This window comes from Oncorhynchus nerka, linkage group LG13, assembly GCF_034236695.1.
Source record: "Oncorhynchus nerka isolate Pitt River linkage group LG13, Oner_Uvic_2.0, whole genome shotgun sequence".
Lineage (NCBI taxonomy): Eukaryota > Metazoa > Chordata > Actinopteri > Salmoniformes > Salmonidae > Oncorhynchus > Oncorhynchus nerka.
Window position 1 is genome coordinate 5772651 of NC_088408.1, and position 19614 is coordinate 5792264.

General features: G+C 44.0%; 1 protein-coding gene across 4 annotated transcripts in view; it reads right to left on the reverse strand.

Moving 5' to 3' along the window:
• Window positions 1-19614, reverse strand: part of si:ch211-278j3.3 (E3 ubiquitin-protein ligase RNF19A) — a 79366-nt gene that overhangs the window by 22319 nt on the left and 37433 nt on the right. For all 4 annotated transcript variants that reach the window (XM_065026142.1, XM_065026139.1, XM_065026141.1 and 1 more), the window contains 2 exons: window positions 12023-12504; window positions 9682-9887 (listed from right to left, as the gene is read on the reverse strand). In XM_065026142.1, coding sequence (XP_064882214.1) covers window positions 9682-9887; window positions 12023-12504 — 688 coding nt within the window. The remainder of the gene's footprint in view (window positions 1-9681; window positions 9888-12022; window positions 12505-19614) is intronic.

The following is a 19614-nucleotide window of genomic DNA, read 5'->3' on the forward strand; positions in this document are numbered from 1 at the left end:
CAGGGAATAGTCTGAACAGTCTGAACAGTCTGAACAGCAGGAACAGTCTGAACAGTCTGAACAGTCTGAACAGCAGAAACAGCAGAAATAAAAACAGTCTGAACAGTCTGAACAGTCTGAACAGTCTGAACAGTCTGAACAGTCTGAACAGTCTGAAGGAACAGTCTGAACAGTCTGGATAGTATGAATAGTCTGAACGGTAGGAACAGCAGGAACAGTCTAACAGTCTGGATAGTATGAATAGTCTGAACGGTAGGAACAGCAGGAACAGTCTGAACAGCAGGAACAGTCAACAGTATGTACAGTCTGAACAGTCTGAACAGCAGGAACAGCAGAAACAGTCTGAACAGTCTGACAGTCTGAACGCAGGAACAGTCTGAACAGTCTGGATAGTATGAATTTGAACGGTAGGAACAGCAGGAAGAGTCTGAACAGCAGGAACAGTCTGAACAGCAGGAACAGCAGAAACAATAGGGACATCTGAACAGTTGAACAGATTAACCTAAAGAAACAGTATAACCTATAGGAACAGTGTAACCTATAGGAACAAGTAACCTATAGGAACAGTGTAACCTAAGGAACAGTATAACCTATAGGAACAGTATAACCCTATAGGAACAGTCGGAACAGATTAACCTATAGGAACAGTGTAACCTACGGAACAGTATAACCTAAAACAGTCTGAACAGTCTGAACAGATTAACCTAAAGAAACAGTATAACCTATGGAACAATCTGAACAGTGTCAGCAGGAACAGCCTCAACTGTAGAACAAATCTGAGCAGTCTATACAGTATCAACATCATGAACAGGAACAGTCTGAAAACCTGAACAGATTAACCTAGGAACAGTGTAACCTGACAGACTACATAGGAACAGTGTAACCTACCATCTGAACAGTCTGAACAGCAGGAACAGTATGAACAATGGAAGTGCATTAAAAATAGGAAAAGTAGGAACAGTCTGATACCATGAATAGTCTGTAACAGGGACATCTGAACAGTCTAACAGTACAGGATGTCTGACTACCATGTGTGTGTGTAAGGCACTATGAAAAATCTGACAGTCTATACAGCATCAACAATAGGAAAAGTAGGAACAGTCTGGATAGTATGAATAGTCTGAACGGTAGGAACAGTCTGAACAGCACAGTCTGAACAGCAGGAACAGTCTGAACAGCAGGAACAGTCTGAACAGCAGGAACAGCAGGAACAGTCTGAACAGCAGGAACAGTCTGAACAGCAGGAACAGTCTGAACAGCAGGAACAGTCTGAACAGTCTGACGAGCAGGAACAGTCTGAACAGCAGGAACAGTCTGAACAGCAGGAACAGTCTGAACAGCAGGAACAGTCTGAACAGTCTGAACAGCAGGAACAGTCTGAACAGCAGGAACAGTCTGAACAGTCTGAACAGCAGGAACAGCAGAAACAGCAGAACAGCAGAAACAGCAGAAACAGTCTGAACAGTCTGAACAGTCTGAACAGTCTGAACAGTCTGAACGGCAGGAACAGTCTGAACAGTCTGGAGTATGAATAGTCTGAACAGTAGGAACAGCAGGAACAGTCTGAACAGTCTGGATAGTAGAATAGTCAACGGTGAACAGTCTGAACAGCAGGAACAGTCTGAACAGCAGGAACAGTCTGAACAGGAACAGTCTGAACAGTCTGAACAGTCTGACAGTAAACAACAACAGTGAAGTCTGAGGGGGAACAGTCTGAACAGTCAGTATGAACAGTCTGAACAGTAGGAACAGCAGGAACAGTCTGAACAGCAGTCTGAACAGCAGGAACAGCAGAAACAGTCTGAACAGGGAACAATAGGGACATCTGAACAGTCTGAACAGATTAACAAAGAACAGTATAACCTATAGGAACAGTGTAACCTATAGGAACAGTGTAACCTATAGGAACAGTATAACCTATAGGAACAGTATAACCTATAGGAACAGGGGAACAGATTAACCTATGAACAGTGTAACCTATAGGAACAGTATAACCTACAGGAACAGTCTGAACAGTCTGAACAGTCTAACCTAAGTATAACCTATAAACAATCTGAACAGTCGAACAGCAGGAACAGCCTCAACTGTAGAACAAATCTGAGCAGTCTATACAGTATCAACATCATGAACAGCGGGAACAGTCTGAAAAATCTGAACAGATTAACCTATAGGAACAGTGTAACCTATAGGAACAGTGTAACCTATAGGAACAGTGTAACCTATAGGAACAGTGTAACCTATAGGAACAATCTGAACAGTCTGAACAGCAGGAACAGTATGAACAATAGGAAGTGCATTAAAAATAGGAAAAGTAGGAACAGTCTGGATAGTATGAATAGTCTGAACGGTAGGGACATCTGAACAGTCTGAACAGTAGGAAATGGATGTCTGACTACCATGTGTGTGTGTGTAAGGCACTATGAAAATCTGAGCAGTCTATACAGCATCAACAATAGGAAAAGTAGGAACAGTCTGGATAGTATGAATAGTCTGAACGGTAGGAACAGTCTGAACAGCAGGAACAGTCTGAACAGCAGGAACAGTCTGAACAGCAGGAACAGTCTGAACAGCAGGAACAGTCTGAACAGTCTGAACAGCAGGAACAGTCTGAACAGCAGGAACAGTCTGAACAGCAGGAACAGTCTGAACAGCAGGAACAGTCTGAACAGTCTGAACAGCAGGAACAGTCTGAACAGTCTGAACAGCAGGAACAGTCTGAACAGTCTGAACAGCAGAAACAGCAAAACAGTCTGAACAGCAGGAACAGTCTGAACAGTCTGAACAGGAACAGTCTGAACAGTCTGGAACAGCAGGAACAGTCTGAACAGGAACAGCAGGAACAGTCTGAACAGTCTGGATAGTATGAACAGTCTGAACAGAACAGCAGGAACAGTCTGAACAGCAGGAACAGTCTGAACAGCAGGAACAGTCTGAACAGCAGGAACAGTCTGAACAGTCTGAACAGCAGGAACAGCAGAAACAGTCTGAACAGGGGGAACAGTCTGAACAGCAGGAACAGTCTGAACAGTCTGGAACAAATCTGAACAGCAGGAACAGTCTGAACAGTCTCAACAGTCTGAACAGCAGGAACAGCAGAACAGTCTGAACAGCAGGAACAATAGGGACATCTGAACAGTCTGAACAGATTAACCTAAGAAACAGTCTATACAGTAAAGGAACAGTGTAACATAGAACAGTGGGAACAGTCTAACAGCAGGAACAGCCTCAGGACAGTCGAACAGATTAACCTATAGGAACAGATTAACCTAAAGAAACAGTATAACCTAAGGAACAATCTGAACAGTCGAACAGCAGGAACAGCCTCAACTGTAGAACAAATCTGAGCAGTCTATACAGTATCAACATCATGAACAGCGGAACAGTCTGAAAAGCTGAACAGATTAACCTATAGGAACAGTGTAACCTATAGGAACAGTATAACCTATAGGGTGTAACATAGTCAGTGTAACCTATAGGAACAATCTGAACAGTCTGAACAGCAGGAACAGTATGAACAATAGGAAGTGCATTAAAAATAGGAAAAGTAGGAACAGTCTGGATAGTATGAATAGTCTGAACGGTAGGGACATCTGAACAGTCTGAACAGTAGGAAATGGATGTCTGACTACCATGTGCTGTGTGTGTAAGGCACTATGAAAAATCTGAGCAGTCTATACAGCATCAACAATAGGAAAAGTAGGAACAGTCTGGCATAGTATGAATAGTCTGAACGGGTAGGAACAGTCTGAACAGCAGGAACAGTCTGAACTGGGCACAGTCTGAACAGACAGGAACAGTCTGAACAGCAGGAACAGTCTGAACAGCAGGAACAGTCTGAACAGCAGGAACAGTCTGAACAGCAGGAACAGTCTGAACAGCAGGAACAGTCTGAACAGTCGGAACAGCCTAACTGTAGAACAAATCTGAGCAGTCTGTGACAGAACAGCGGGAACAGTCTGAAAAAATCTGAGCAGGAACAGTGTAACCATAGAACAGTATAACCTATAGGAACAGCCTATAGGAACAGTATAACCTATAGGAACAGTCCTATAGGAACAGTATAACCTATAGGAACAGTGTAACTGCCTAGGAACAGTCCTATAGGAACAGTCCTATAGGAACAGTATAACCTGGAACAGTGTAACCTATAGGAACAGTGTAACCTATGGGAACAATCTGAACAGTCGGAACAGCAGGAACAGTATGAACTGGAAGTGTATTAAAAATAGGAAAAAGTAGGAACAGTCTGGATAGTATGAATAGTCTGAACAGGGACATCTGAACAGTCTGAACAGTCTGAAACATGCACTATGAAAAATCTGAAGTCTAGCATCAACAATAGGAAAAGTAGGAACAGTCTGGATAGTATGAATAGTCTGAACGGTAGGAACAGTCTGAACAGCAGGAACAGTCTGAACAGCAGGAACAGTCTGAACAGCAGTCTGAACAGTCTGAACAGCAGGAACAGTCTGAACAGCAGGAACAGTCTGAACAGCAGGAACTGAGTCTGAACAGTCTGAACAGCAGGAACAGTCTGAACAGCAGGAACAGTCTGAACAGTCTGAACAGCAGGAACAGTCTGAACAGCAGGAACAGTCTGAACAGCAGGAACAGTCTGAACAGCAGGAACAGTCTGAACAGCAGGAACAGTCTGAACAGCAGGAACAGTCTGAACAGCAGGAACAGCAGAAACAGTCTGAACAGCAGGAACAATAGGGACATCTGAACAGCAGGAAGAGCAGAAACAGTCTGAACAGAAGGAACAGTCGGAACAATAGGGACATCTGAACAGTCTGAACAGCAGGAACAATAGGGACATCTGAACAGCAGGAACAGCAGAAACAGTCTGAACAGCAGGAACAGCAGGAACAGTCTGAACAGCAGAAACAGTCAACAGCAAAACAGTCAGTCTGAACAGCAGGAACAGTAGGACAATAGGGAGGAACAGTCTGAACAGCAGGAACAGTCTGAACAGCAAGGAACAGTAGGAAGCTGCCTGAACAGTCTGAACATTATGGGTGTATCCCTGTCAGACTACCTTCTCCGTCAAATGTGCTGTATCATGACTAGTACGTGAGCAGTATGTACTACCCTCTATGTACAAAAGTATGTGGACGCACTTCAAATTAGTGGTTTGGGCAATTTCAGACAAACCCATTGCTGACAGGTGTATAAAACACAGCCATGCAATCTCCATAGACAAACATTGGCAGGAGAATGGCCTAACTGAAGAGCTCAGTGACTTTCAATGTGGCACTGCCATAGGATGCCATCTTTCCAACAAGTCAGTCGGCAAATTGCTGCCCTGCTAGAGCTGCCCGGTCAACTGTAAGTGCTGTTATTGTGAAGTGGAAACGTCTAGGAGCAACAATGGCTCAACAGTGAAGTGGTAGGCCACACAAACTCACAGAACGGGACCAGTGAGTGCTGAAGCGAGCAGCGCGTAAAAATCGTCTGTCCTCGGTTGCAACACTCACTACCAAGTTCCAAACTTCTGGAAGCAACGTCAGCACTTCTCCCATGAAATGGGTTTCATGGCCGAGCAGCCGCAAACAAGCCTAAGATCACCATGCGTTGCCAAGCGTTCAGGAGTGGTGTATTGGCTCTGGAGCAGTGAAATGCATTCTCTGGAGTTTTGAATCACTTTCCCCATTTGGCAGTCCGACGGACAAATCTGGGTTTGGCGGATGCCAGGAGAACGCTACCTGCCCCAATGCTGGACTAGACAATCTGGACCCTCTCTTTCTAAAATAATAGCAGAAATTGTTGCAACCCCCTATTACGAGCCTATTCAACCTCTCTTTTTTATCACTGAAATCCCCAAAGATTGAAAGCACATCCCCCTCTTCAAAGGGCCACTCTAGTCCCAAAATATTATAGACCTTATCCATCCTGCCCTGCCTTTAAAATCTTCGAAAGTCAAGTTAAAAACAGATCATCGAATTTCTCCCACCGTGCCTTCTCCACTATGCATCTGGTTTCCGAGCTGGTCGTGTGCACCTCAGCCACGCTCAAGGTCGTGATATCATAACCGCCATCGATAAAAGAGGTATTTGTAGTTGTCCACGTATTCTAAGCCGTCTTCATCAACCTGGCCAAGGCTTTCGACTCTGTCAATCACTGCATTCTTATCAGCAGACTAGCTGAAGCTTTGGCTTCTCGAATGACTGCCTCGCCTGGTTCACCAACTACTTCTCAGACAGAGTTCAGTGTGTCAAATTGGAGGGCCTGTTGTCCGTACCTCTGGCAGTCTCTATGGGGGTTCGACAGGGTTCAATTCTCGGGCCGACTCCTTTCTCTGTATATATCAATGATGTCGCTCTTGCTGCTGGTGATTCTCTGATCCACCTCTACGCAGACGACAACATTCTGTATACATCTGGCCCTTCTTTGGACACTGTGCTAACAAAATTCTTACTAGCTTTTAAATGCTAGTAAAATAAGTGCATGCTCTTCAACCGATTGCTGCCCGCACTATTCCGCCCGACTAGCATCACTACTCTGGACGGTTCTGACCTAGAATACGTGGACAACTACAAATACCTAGGTGTTTGGTTAGACTGTAAAAACTCTCCTTCCAGACTCACATTAAGCATCTCCAATCCAAAATCAAATCTAGAATCGGCTTCCTATTTCTCATGAAAGCCTCCTTCACTCATGCCGCCAAACATACCCTCGTAACACTGACTATCCTACCGATCCTTGACTTCGGCGATGTCATCTACAAATTAGCCCTCAACCTTCTACTCAGCAAACTGGATGTAGTCTATCACAGTGCCATCCGTTTTGTCACCAAAGCCCCATATACTACCCACCACTGCGACCTGTATGCTCTCGTTGGCTGGCCCTCGCTACATATCCGTCGCCAAACCAACTGGCTCCAGGTCATCTATAAGTAAAGCCCTGCCTTTTCTCAGCTCACTGGTCACCATAGCAACACCCACCCATAGCACACGCTCCAGCAGGTATACTGCACTGGTCATCCCCAAAGCCAACACTTCCTTTGGCCACCTTTCCTTCCAGTTCTCTGCCGCCAATGACTGGAACGAATTGCAAAAATCTCTGATGCTGGAGACTCATATTGCCCTCTAATTTTAAGCTTACCGATCACTATACCTGTACACAGCCAATCTGTAAATAGCACACCCGACTACCTCATCCCCATATTATTACTTACCCTCTTGCACCCCAGTATCTCTACTTGCCCATCATCAACTGCACATCACTCCAGTATTAATGCTAAATTGGGCCTATTTATTGCCTACCTCCCTACTCTTCTACATTTGCACACACTGTACATAGATTTTTCAATTTTTCTTTTATTTTGTGTTATTGACTGTACGTTTGTTTATGTGTAACTCTGTGTTGTTTTTGTCGCACTGCTTTGCTTTATCTTGGCCAGGTCGCAGTTGTAATTGAAAACTTGTTCTCAACTGGCTTACCTTGTTAAATAAAGGTGAAATAAAAAAAAATTAACTTTTTTTTTTCAAATGCATAGTGTCACTGTAAAGTCTGGTGGATGAGGCTAGTCCCCTTAGTTCCAGTGAAGGGAAATCTTAACACGACAGCATACAATGACATTCTAGAAGATTCTGTGCTTCCAACTTTGTGGCAACAGTTTGGGGAAGGCCCTTTCCTGTTTCAGCATGACAATGCCCCCATGCACAAAGCGAGGTCCATACAGAAATGGTTTGTCGAGATCAGTGTGGTAGAACTTGACTGGCCTGCACAGAGCCCTAACCTCAACCCCTTCGAAAACCTTTGGAAAGAATTGGAACGCCGACTGCGAGCCAGGCTTAATCGCCCAAAATCAGTGCCTGATCTCACTAATGCTCTTGTGGCAGAACGGAAGCAAATACCTGCAGCAATGTTCCAACATCTAGTGGAAAGCCTTCCCAGAAGAGTGGAGGCTGTTATAGCAGCAATGTTCCTACATCTAGTGGAAAGCCTTCCCAGAAGAGTGGAGGCTGTTATAGCAGCAATGTTCCTACATCTAGTGGAAAGCCTTCCCAGAAGAGTGGAGGCTGTTATAGCAGCAATGTTCCTACATCTAGTGGAAAGCCTTCCCAGAAGAGTGGAGGCTGTTATAGTAGCTATGTCCTCAACATCTAGTGGATAGCCTTCCCAGAAGAGTGGAGGCTGTTATAGCAGCAATGTCCTCAACATCTAGTGGAAAGCCTTCCCAGAAGAGTGGAGGCTGTTATAGCAGCAATGTTCCAACATCTAGTGGAAAGCCTTCCCAGAAGAGTGGAGGCTGTTATAGCAGCAATGTTCCAACATCTAGTGGAAAGCCTTCCCAGAAGAGTGGAGGCTGTTATAGCAGCAATGTTCCCATAGTGGAAAGCCTTCCCAGAAGAGTGGAGGCTGTTATAGTAGCTATGTCCTCAACATCTAGTGGAAGCCTTCCCAGAAGAGTGGAGGCTGTTATAGCAGCAATGTCCTCAACATCTAGTGGAAAGCCTTCCCAGAAGAGTGGAGGCTGTTATAGCAGCAATGTTCCAACATCTAGTGGAAAGCCTTCCCAGAAGAGTGGAGGCTGTTATAGCAGCAATGTTCCAACATCTAGTGGAAAGCCTTCCCAGAAGAGTGGAGGCTGTTATAGCAGCTATGTCCTCAACATCTAGTGGAAAGCCTTCCCAGAAGAGTGGAGGTTGTTATAGCAGCTATGTCCTCAACATCTAGTGGAAAGCCTTCCCAGAAGAGTGGAGGCTGTTATAGCAGCTATGTCCTCAACATCTAGTGGAAAGCCTTCCCAGAAGAGTGGAGGTTGTTATAGCAGCTATGTCCTCAACATCTAGTGGAAAGCCTTCCCAGAAGAGTGGAGGCTGTTATAGCAGCTATGTCCTCAACATCTAGTGGAAAGCCTTCCCAGAAGAGTGGAGGCTGTTTATAGCAGCAATATTCCAACACCTAGTGGAAAGCCTTCCCAGAAGAATGGAGGCTGTTATAGCAGCAATGTTCCAACATCTAGTGGAAAGCCTTCCCAGAAGAGTGGAGGCTGTTATAGCAGCAATGTCCTCAACATCTAGTGGAAAGCCTTCCCAGAAGAGTGGAGGTTGTTATAGCAGCTATGTCCTCAACATCTAGTGGAAAGCCTTCCCAGAAGAGTGGAGGCTGTTATAGCAGCTATGTCCTCAACATCTAGTGGAAAGCCTTCCCAGAAGAGTGGAGGTTGTTATAGCAGCTATGTCCTCAACATATAGTGGAAAGCCTTCCCAGAAGAGTGGAGGCTGTTATAGCAGCTATGTCCTCAACATCTAGTGGAAATCCTTCCCAGAAGAGTGGAGGCTGTTTATAGCAGCAATATTCCAACATCTAGTGGAAAGCCTTCCCAGAAGAATGGAGGCTGTTATAGCAGCTATGTCCTCAACATCTAGTGGAAAGCCTTCCCAGAAGAGTGGAGGCTGTTATAGCAGCTATGTCCTCAACATCTAGTGGAAAGCCTTCCCAGAAGAGTAGAGGCTGTTATAGCAGCTATGTCCTCAACATCTAGTGGAAAGCCTTCCCAGAAGAGTGGAGGTTGTTATAGCATCAAAGGGGGGACCAACTCCATATTAATGCCCATGGAATGAGATATTTGACGAGCAGGTGTCCACATACTTTTGGCCATGTACTGTATGTATAGGACTAAGTACATGTAAATATACAGTATAGCAATCTGTGTTCCTGTGTCTCCCCAACCTCCTCCAGGCTCCTCGTTGAAGACATATAGTGTGGAGGCATCATTTCCCCCGGGAGTGTGGCGTGCTCGCTGGCGTCGAGCCTGGTCACACGTCTGGTCGGGGTGCCACAGCTGCCGACAGTGGTAGCAGAACTCCGTGTCGCAGCCCTCACGCCCGCAGCTTAGCTTAGGACACTCAGCACAGCCATACGCTATCACTGCAAAGCTGGAGACAGAGAGGAGAACAGAACAGATCATTTAAGACAGTATGTTACCACTGCCTTGCTGAGGAGACACAGAGAGAATAGAACGTATACCAAATAGACAAGAAAACTTTGTCATTTTTAAAAAAACGAGAAACGGTCATCCTATTGTACCCAGAAGGTCGCTACAATATAGTCATGCATAGTCTCGAAAACATAAGATGGAAGCAGGGACCTGTCAGACAGACACACACAGAATTCTGTAGAAATTTAACTCAAAATGTCACTAGAACTCATTTAGTCACACACAGTGAAAACAGACACACACACTTAGTCTCACACACACACACTCAGTCAGTCTCTCACACACAGTCTCACACACACACAATTCTGTAGAAATTTAACTCAAAATGTCACTAAAACCCATTTTGTCACACACAGTGAAAACAGACACACACACACACAGTCAGTCTCACACACAAAATAACACACATTGAAAAACTGAATAGGCTCTAGTATTAAGCGTCTAAGAAGTCTAAGACCTTGTGGAATATGTGTCTATTAGGAATATGAGTCACAGCTACGAATTCAAGGCTGGATTGCTGGATACTTGAAAGACGTTCTGCTCACTTCCTGCTCACTTCCTGCTCACTTCCTGGCCCCAGTAATACCTCGTCAAATAAATAATGGAGGTCTGATATAGAACGTCCAACTGATGGAGGTTGGGAGTGGGGGGGTGGCACAAATAAAATAAGAAATTCATCACGAGGGGCCACAGTGCGTACCCACATCCACACCCCCACATGCATTCAGAGCCGGCCTTTTGGTGAACTTAAACTAACATTTAGTTTCCAATTTCCGCAACAACAACAAAAAAAAACGAAAGAGAATTGAAGCGCAAGGCTCAACTTCTCTGCTGTTTTTGGTCCCGTATCTACCACCACGTAACTGCGTGAAGGGACACTCGAGCTGTGAGAGAAGTCTTTGTATCCTGCTCGTCATAATATGAATGTCACTTCGCTGGGCTCCTGTTACGTGACTCCCTGGATAGTGCTGACTGACTCATAATATGAAAGTCACTTCGCTGAGCTCCTGTTACGTGACTCCCTGGATAGTGCTGACTGACTCATAATATGAAAGTCACTTCGCTGAGCTCCTGTTACGTGACTCCCTGGATAGTGCTGACTGACTCATAATATGAAAGTCACTTCGCTGAGCTCCTGTTACGTGACTCCCTGGATAGTGCTGACTGACTCATAATATGAAAGTCACTTCGCTGAGCTCCTGTTACGTGACTCCTGGATAGTGCTGACTGACTCATAATATGAAAGTCACTTCGCTGAGCTCCTGTTACGTGACTCCCTGGATAGTGCTGACTGACTCATAATATGAAAGTCACTTCGCTGAGCTCCTGTTACGTGACTCCCTGGATAGTGCTGACTGACTCATAATATGAAAGTCACTTCGCTGAGCTCCTGTTACGTGACTCCCTGGATAGTGCTGACTGACTCATAATATGAAAGTCACTTCGCTGAGCTCCTGTTACGTGACTCCCTGGATAGTGCTGACTGACTCATAATATGAAAGTCACTTCGCTGAGCTCCTGTTACGTGACTCCCTGGATAGTGCTGACTGACTCAAATATTATTTAGGAACGTAATTATCAGATGGTGTACTTGTTCCAATGGCTCTATCTGCAGCCAGGCAGTCAGCCAGGCAGTCAGCCAGGCAGTCAGCCAGGCAGTCAGGCAGTCAGCCAGGCAGTCAGGCGCAGGGCACCTCCTGAGCTGGTACTATTGACTCCCTGAAATATGATGCTTCTGACTCTATAAACGAATCTGAATCAGTAGAATGAACTGAATGACTCGGTGTCTCTATCTGCAGTCAGGCAGTCAGCCAGGCAGTCAGGCGCAGGGCACCTCCTGAGCTGGTACTATTGACTCCCTGAAATATGATGCTTCTGACTCTATAAACGAATCTGAATCAGTAGAATGAACTGAATGACTCGGTGTCTCTATCTGCAGTCAGGCAGTCAGCCAGGCAGTCAGGCGCAGGGCACCTCCTGAGCTGGTACTATTGACTCCCTGAAATATGATGCTTCTGACTCTATAAACGAATCTGAATCAGAAGAATGAACTGAATGACTCGGTGACTCTACCTGCAGTCGGGTGCTGGACACCAGCGCGTGTCCGGGTCGGCTGCCAGAAACCGTCTCAGCTGGTACTCTTCGAATCTCTCCAGTAGTGTCAAGTCATCCAGGATGGTGCGCACATCTTGCGGCGCAAACGCCTCGGGGCACTGCGGACAGGCGATGCCCACCCTGCTCTCTGAGATTTCAATCTTCAGGTACTGTCTCAGGCAGTCATAGCAGGCCCGGTGGGAACAGGAAGAGAGGCGAGGGAACCGGCATCGTGGTTGGCTGAGGAGGCATAAAGGACACTCCTCCAAGTGGTGATCGTCCAATAGCTGGTCCTGGCTGGAAGACGAGAGGGATAGGACACCTGTGGAAGAGCTGTTGGCTCCGCCGCCGCAGCATTCCACCTCCACTGCAGCGACAGGGTCGTCCCCCGTCACCCCTGACGATGCCGCCTCGAAGTCACCTTGCTCGATCCCGCCCTCTTCGGCTGTGATGTTCTGGTCCTGCCAGATGGACAGACAGAAAGGTTAGAAAAGTAGCATTAGTGTCCAGAGCTGCTTCGTCCCCAAAGTAACGTATGTGTTTTCACTTTTCACTTGATAAAACTCACAAAAAAAGATATATCAGATGTTTTCTGTACTAACAACCATCACCGAGCGGAATGTCTCTCTACATCTTCATGTAGCTCATGAGCTTGGAAACAATGTTCTCTAGTTCTCCAGTGGATGAACCCATACCATGAGAGAAATCAGAGAGGAACCCATACCATGAGAGAAATCAGAGAGGAACCCATACCATGAGAGAAATCAGAGAGGAACCCATACCATGAGAGAAATCAGAGAAGAACCCATACCATGAGAGAAATCAGAGAAGAACCCCTACCATGAGAGAAATCAGAGAGGAACCCATACATGAGAAGTCAGAGAGGAACCCATACCATGAGAGAAATCAAAGAGGAACCCATACCATGAGAGAAATCAGAGAAGAACCCCTACCATGAGAGAAATCAGAGAAGAACCCCTACCATGAGAGAAATCAGAGAGGAACCCATACCATGAGAGAAATCAGAGAAGAACCCCTACCATGAGAGAAATCAGAGAGGAACCCATACCATGAGAGAAATCAAAGAAGAACCCCTACCATGAGAGAAATCAGAGAGGAACCCATACCATGAGAGGAACCCATACCATGAGAGAAATCAAAGAAGAACCCCTACCATGAGAGAAATCAGAGAGGAACCCATACCATGAGAAAAATCAGAGAAGAACCCCTACCATGAGAGAAATCAGAGAGGAACCCATACCATGAGAGAAATCAGAGAAGAACCCATACCATGAGAGAAATCAGAGAGGAACCCATACATGAGAGAAGTCAGAGAACCCATACCATGAGAGAAATCAGAGAGGAACCCATACATGAGAGAAGTCAGAGAGGAGCCCATACCATGAGAGAAATCAAAGAAGAACCCCTACCATGAGAGAAATCAGAGAGGAACCCATACCATGAGAGGAACCCATACCATGAGAGAAATCAGAGAGGAACCCATACATGAGAGAAGTCAGAGAGGAACCCATACCATGAGAGAAATCAGAGAGGAACCCATACATGAGAGAAGTCAGAGAACCCATACCATGAGAGAAATCAGAGAGGAACCCATACCATGAGAGAAGTCAGAGAGGAACCCAGACCGAAGTCTAAAACATTGACATATGCAGTGCTTTCAGAGAGTACTTCCTCCACTTGACATTTAACTTTTTTTGTGTTACAAAGTTGGATAAAAATGGATGTGTCATTTTTTATCAACGATCTACACCAAATACAATGTCATGTCAAAGTTGAAGAATACAGAATAAAAAAAATGCACCTGTACATAGCCCATCTGTAAATAGCCCATCCAACTACCTCATCCCCATAATGTTATGCTCATTTGCACCCCCAGTATCTCTACATACACATTCATCTTCTGCACATTTATCACTCCAGTGTTTAATTGCTAAATTGTAATTATTTTGCCACCATGGCCTATTTATTGCCTTTACCTCCCTTATCTCACCAAGCATCCTTCACTCATGCTGCCAAACATACCCTTGTAAAACTGACCATCCTACCAATCCTCGACTTTGGTGATGTCATTTACAAAATAGCCTCCAATACCCTACTCAACAAATTGGATGCAGTCTATCACAGTGCAATCCGTTTTGTCACCAAAGCCCCATATACTACCCACCATTGCGACCTGTACGCTCTCGTTGGCTGGCCCTCGCTTCATACTCGTCGCCAAACCCACTGGCTCCATGTCATCTACAAGACCCTGCTAGGTAAAGTCCCCCCTTATCTCAGCTCGCTGGTCACCATAGCATCTCCCACCTGTAGCACACGCTCCAGCAGGTATATCTCTCTAGTCACCCCCAAAACCAATTCTTTCTTTGGCCGCCTCTCCTTCCAGTTCTCTGCTGCCAATGACTGTAACGAACTACAAAAATCTCTGAAACTGGAAACACTTATCTCCCTCACTAGCTTAAAGCACCAACTGTCAGAGCAGCTCACAGATTACTGCACCTGTACATAGCCCACCTATAATTTAGCCCAAACAACTACCTCTTTCCCAACTGTATTTAATTTATTAATTTATTTTGCTCCTTTGCACCCCATTATTTTTATTTCTACTTTGCACATTCTTCCATTGCAAAACTACCATTCCAGTGTTTTACTTGCTATATTGTATTTACTTTGCCACCATGGCCTTTTTGCCTTTACCTCCCTTCTCACCTCATTTGCTCACATTGTATATAGACTTGTTTATACTGTATTATTGACTGTATGTTTGTTTTACTCCATGTGTAACTCTGTGTCGTTGTATCTGTCGAACTGCTTTGCTTTATCTTGGCCAGGTCGCAATTGTAAATGAGAACTTGTTCTCAACTTGCCTACCTGGTTAAATAAAGGTGAAATAAAATAAATAAATCAAATAAAAATTTGCGCACACTGTATATAGACTTTTTTTCATATTGTGAAATTGACTGTATGTTTGTTTATTCCATGTGTAACTAACTCTGTGTTGTTGTTTTTGTCGACTGCTTTGCTTTATCTTGGCCAGGTCGCAGTTGTAAATGAGAACTTGTTCTCAACTGGCCTACCTGGTTAAATAAAGGTGAAATAAAATAATCCATCCTGTCCAAACACTACAAGGCAGCGCTGAGGCCTCGACTGATCAAATCAAGCTCCTCAAAGGGTAATTACTACCATTAAATCACAACGATATCATTCCACCACAGCTTCCAATATTGATAGGGGTTTTGTCAATAGTAATTCTGTGCCTGTTAATTTAATTTCCATTGATCGCTCCGTTAGCCGTCGTAAGGAACCCACTGTTGTTAGCGCCACCTATGCTATTAATAGTTTTATATCAAGATATTGTTTTGCAACATGTGCTTGTCAGCATAGGGGTGTTGTCAATAGTAATCTTATGCTAAAATGTACCTGAATTCTCCTATTTGCTCTGTGACTTTGAATCCAATCAGGAAGTTTATCGTGGCTAGTTAATCCAGTTCTATTGAGTCTTGTGTCACCATGGATACTCCTGCTGTTTTCAAATCTCACAGAGGGGTTATACTGTTACATAGTAATATGCGACGCCTGATGTCTAAACTGGACTTCCTGGATGTCTGGGTGCTTGACACTTGCCCAGACGTTCTGGTTATCTCAGAGACCTGGTTTAATAATATGATTATCGATAAGGACGTTGCCATTGCGGACTGAAACATTTTTAGATAAAAAAAAAAAAAACAGGGGGAGGGGTGGCTATTTATGTTAAATCTTCTCTTACGGTATCATGCTGTCTTAAAATGTGTGAGCTGTTAGTTTAACAAAAAAAAAGTGTCCATAAACCAAAAGATGCATTTATTTATTGCTGTGGTCTTCCGCACCCCCAGCCGCTCGGGTGAAGGCTGTTGGCATGATTTCTGATTATTTAAAACGATTTCTGGTATCTGAACTGGTTGTGCTTGGATATCTAAATCTAGACTGGTTTACACATGCCTCAGATCAGATTGAAGAATATATGTCTTGTGTTCAACTACTAGACTCAGCTAATAGTGAAACCCACACAGATTACTGTTTTTTTTAAAAACTAGCAAACTCCTCGTTGATTGACCTTATCCTGACGAACCATCCCCATTAGTAGTTGGCTAGTGGTGTTTTTGCAAATTATATTCTCTTGTGTTTATCTACAAAGCAGTCATGTAGAAACTTCCTATGTATCTATCATCATAAATTCAATTTAGACTGGGCCCAGATTCACAATAACACTTCTTGTGCAAAAACTTAAGAAAAAAAAACACTCAACAATAGATTAAGATTTAATCAAATATCGTCTAGCGAATCTTCTTAAAATGTGTGTTGCTAGGCAACCGATTTAGCTAGCAATGGCAGTCATGTTAGCATATTTCCTACTGAGATGACTGTTCTAAAACAAGTTATTGGGTTTAAAATAATCTATACTGAAAATTCCATATGAAGTTTGAGTGAATTAAACATGTTTAATTGCTTTCATGAGCTTATTTTCTCACTGACTAAAGTTTAAGACAAGGGTTTAGCTATGTTGGAACTAAGAACACATCCAATAACTTGATTTTCAATCATCTAATTTCTTCTTAACTTTTTGCTTAAGGAGAAACGTAAGAAGTAGCATAAACAACATTTCCAGTAACTTTATTGAGGAATAGCAACATTGCTTAACTTTCCTCATAAGTCTATTATAGTTAAGAATACATTTCTTCTTAAGTAGGTTTTGTGAATCCGGGCCCTGGTCTTTCCAGAGCTCTCTGAAATTAGATGTTCTGGTCCCTCTTGGCCAGTTCAGAGTGATGATCTGAGACCTCTATGTTGATAAATGTCTCTGTTTTTCTTAATATGTTTTGTAATTGTGTATATGTTTGATGTACAGTGCATTCGGAAAGTATTCAGACCCCTTGACATTTTTCACATTTTGTTATGTTTACAGCCTTATTCTAAAATGGATCAATCTACACACAATACCCCATAATGGCAAAGTGAACAGAACTTCGTCATTATGGGGTTTTGTGTGTAGATTGATGAGGGGGAGAAACGATTTAATCCATTTTAGAACAAGGCTGTAACGAAAACAAAATGTGGAAAAAGTCAAGGGTTCTGAATACTTCCTAAATGCACTGTATTTATGCCGGGCTCATCTGTAAAAAGAGACCCTAGTCTCAGTTTGACTTCCCTGTAAAAAAATTACGTTTTCCTCTAGGAGTATGCCTGTTTTTATCCTAAAAAAACCTCCTTAGTCGTTGCCGATGACAAGCATAACCATAACACGATGCAGCCACCACCGTGCTTGAAAATATGAAGAGCGGTAATCAGTGATGTGTTGTATTGGATTTGCCACAAAAATTACACTTTGTGTTTTTGGCAGTTTTACTTTAGTGCCTTACTGCAAACAGGATGCATGTTTTGGAGAAAAAAAAACAATTCTGTACAGGCTTCCTTCTTATCACTTTGTCATTTAGGTTAGTATTGTGGAGTAACTACAATGTTGTTGATCCATCCTCAGTTGTCTCCTATCACAGCCATTAAAACTCTGTAACTGTTTTAAAATCACCATTGACCTCATGGTGAAATCCCTGAACAGTTTCCTTCCTCTCTGGCAACTGAGTTAAGAAGGACGCCTGTATATGTGTAGTGACTGGGTGTATTGATACACAATCCAATGTAATTCATTAATAACTTTGCCATGCTCAAAGGCATATTCAATGTCTGCTTTTTTATCTATTTTTTACCTATCTACCAATAGGTGCCCTTCTTTACGAAGCATTGAAAAACCTCCCTGGTTTTTGTGGTTGAATCTGTGCTTGAAATGTACTGCTAGACTAAGGCCTTACAGATAATTGTATATGTGTGGGGTACAGGTTAGTCGAGGTAATTTGTACATGTAGGAAGGTAGGGGTGAAGTGACTATGTATAGACAACAAACAACGAGTAGCAGCAGTGTAAAAATAAGGTGGGGGGGGGGGTCATTGTAAATAGTCCGGGTGGCCATTTGATTAATTCTTCAGCAGTCTTATGGCTTGGGGGTAGACGCTATTAAGGAGCATTTTGGACCTCGACTTGGCGCTCCGGTACCGCTTGTTGTGCGGTAGCCGAGAAAACAGTCTAAGACTTGGGTGACTGGAGTCTTTGACAATTTTTTGGGCTTTCCTCTGACACTGCTTTGTATATAGGCCCTGGATGGCAGGAAGCTTGGCCCCAGTGTAGCGCCTTACGGTCGGATGCCGAGCAAATTCCATACCAGGCAGTGATGCAATCAGTCAGGATGCTCTCGATGGTGCAGCTGTAGAACCTTTTGAGGATCCGGGGAGCCATGACAATTCTTTTCAGTCTCCTGAGAGGCGAAAGGTATTGTCGTGCCCTCTTCACTACTGTCTTGGTATGTTCGGACCATGATAGTTAGTTGTTGATGTGGACACTAAGGAACTTGAAACTCTCGACCCGCTCGACTACAGCCCCGTCAATGTTAATGGGGGCCTGTTCGGCCCTCCTTGTCCTATTGTCCACGATCAGTTATTTTGTCTTGCTCACTGCCAGGTCTCTGACCTACTCCTTATTGGCAGTCTCATCGTTGTCGGTGTTGTGTCATCAGAAAACGTAATGATGGTGTTGGAGTCGTGCTTGGCCATGCAGTCGTGGGTGAACAGGGAGCACAGAGTGGACTAAAGCACGCACCCCCTGGAAAGGGTGTTTCCTACCCTTATCATGTGTCAGGAAGTCCAGGATCCATGGTGGCATCATATTGTCATGATTATGCAAATTAGTTTTTGGGGAAACGGAATACAACTTGAACTTAAAGACACGGAATGCAGGGGGATTTCAGGGGCTATCAGCTAGATGTCAGAACAGAAAAAAGTTGATCCACGGGAATGAAATGTAATCCTATACAGTGAAACACGAGGGCCGCTGGCCATGCTACCCTACCTACCCTTAGTAAGTCAACACATTACTTTAGAGTGTGTGTGTGTGTGCGTGTGTGTGTGCGTGTGTGTGTGCGCGTGTGTGTGTCAAAAGGCAAAATCCTAGAGGAAAACCTGATTCAATCTGCTTTCCAACAGACACTGAGAGACACATTCACCTTTCAGCAGGGCAGTAACCTAAAACACACGGCCAAATATACACTGGAGTTAATTACCATGACAACTTTGAATGATCCTGAATGTCTTAGCTACAGTTTCGACTTAAATTAGCTTGAAAATGTATGGTAAGACTTGAAAATGGCTTTCTAGCCATGATCAACAACCAACTTCAATAAAATAAAATAGTAATGGGCAAATATTGTACAATCCAGGTGTGTAAAGCTCGGAGACTTACCCAGAAAGACTCACAGCTATAATCACTCTTAGAGACTTACCCAGAAAGACTCACAGCTATAATCACTCTTAGAGACTTACCCAGAAAGACTCACGGCTGTAATCGCTCTTAGAGACTTACCCAGAAAGACTCACAGCTATAATCGCTCTTAGAGACTTACCCAGAAAGACTCACAGCTATAATCACTCTTAGAGACTTACCCAGAAAGACTCACAGCTGTAATCGCTCTT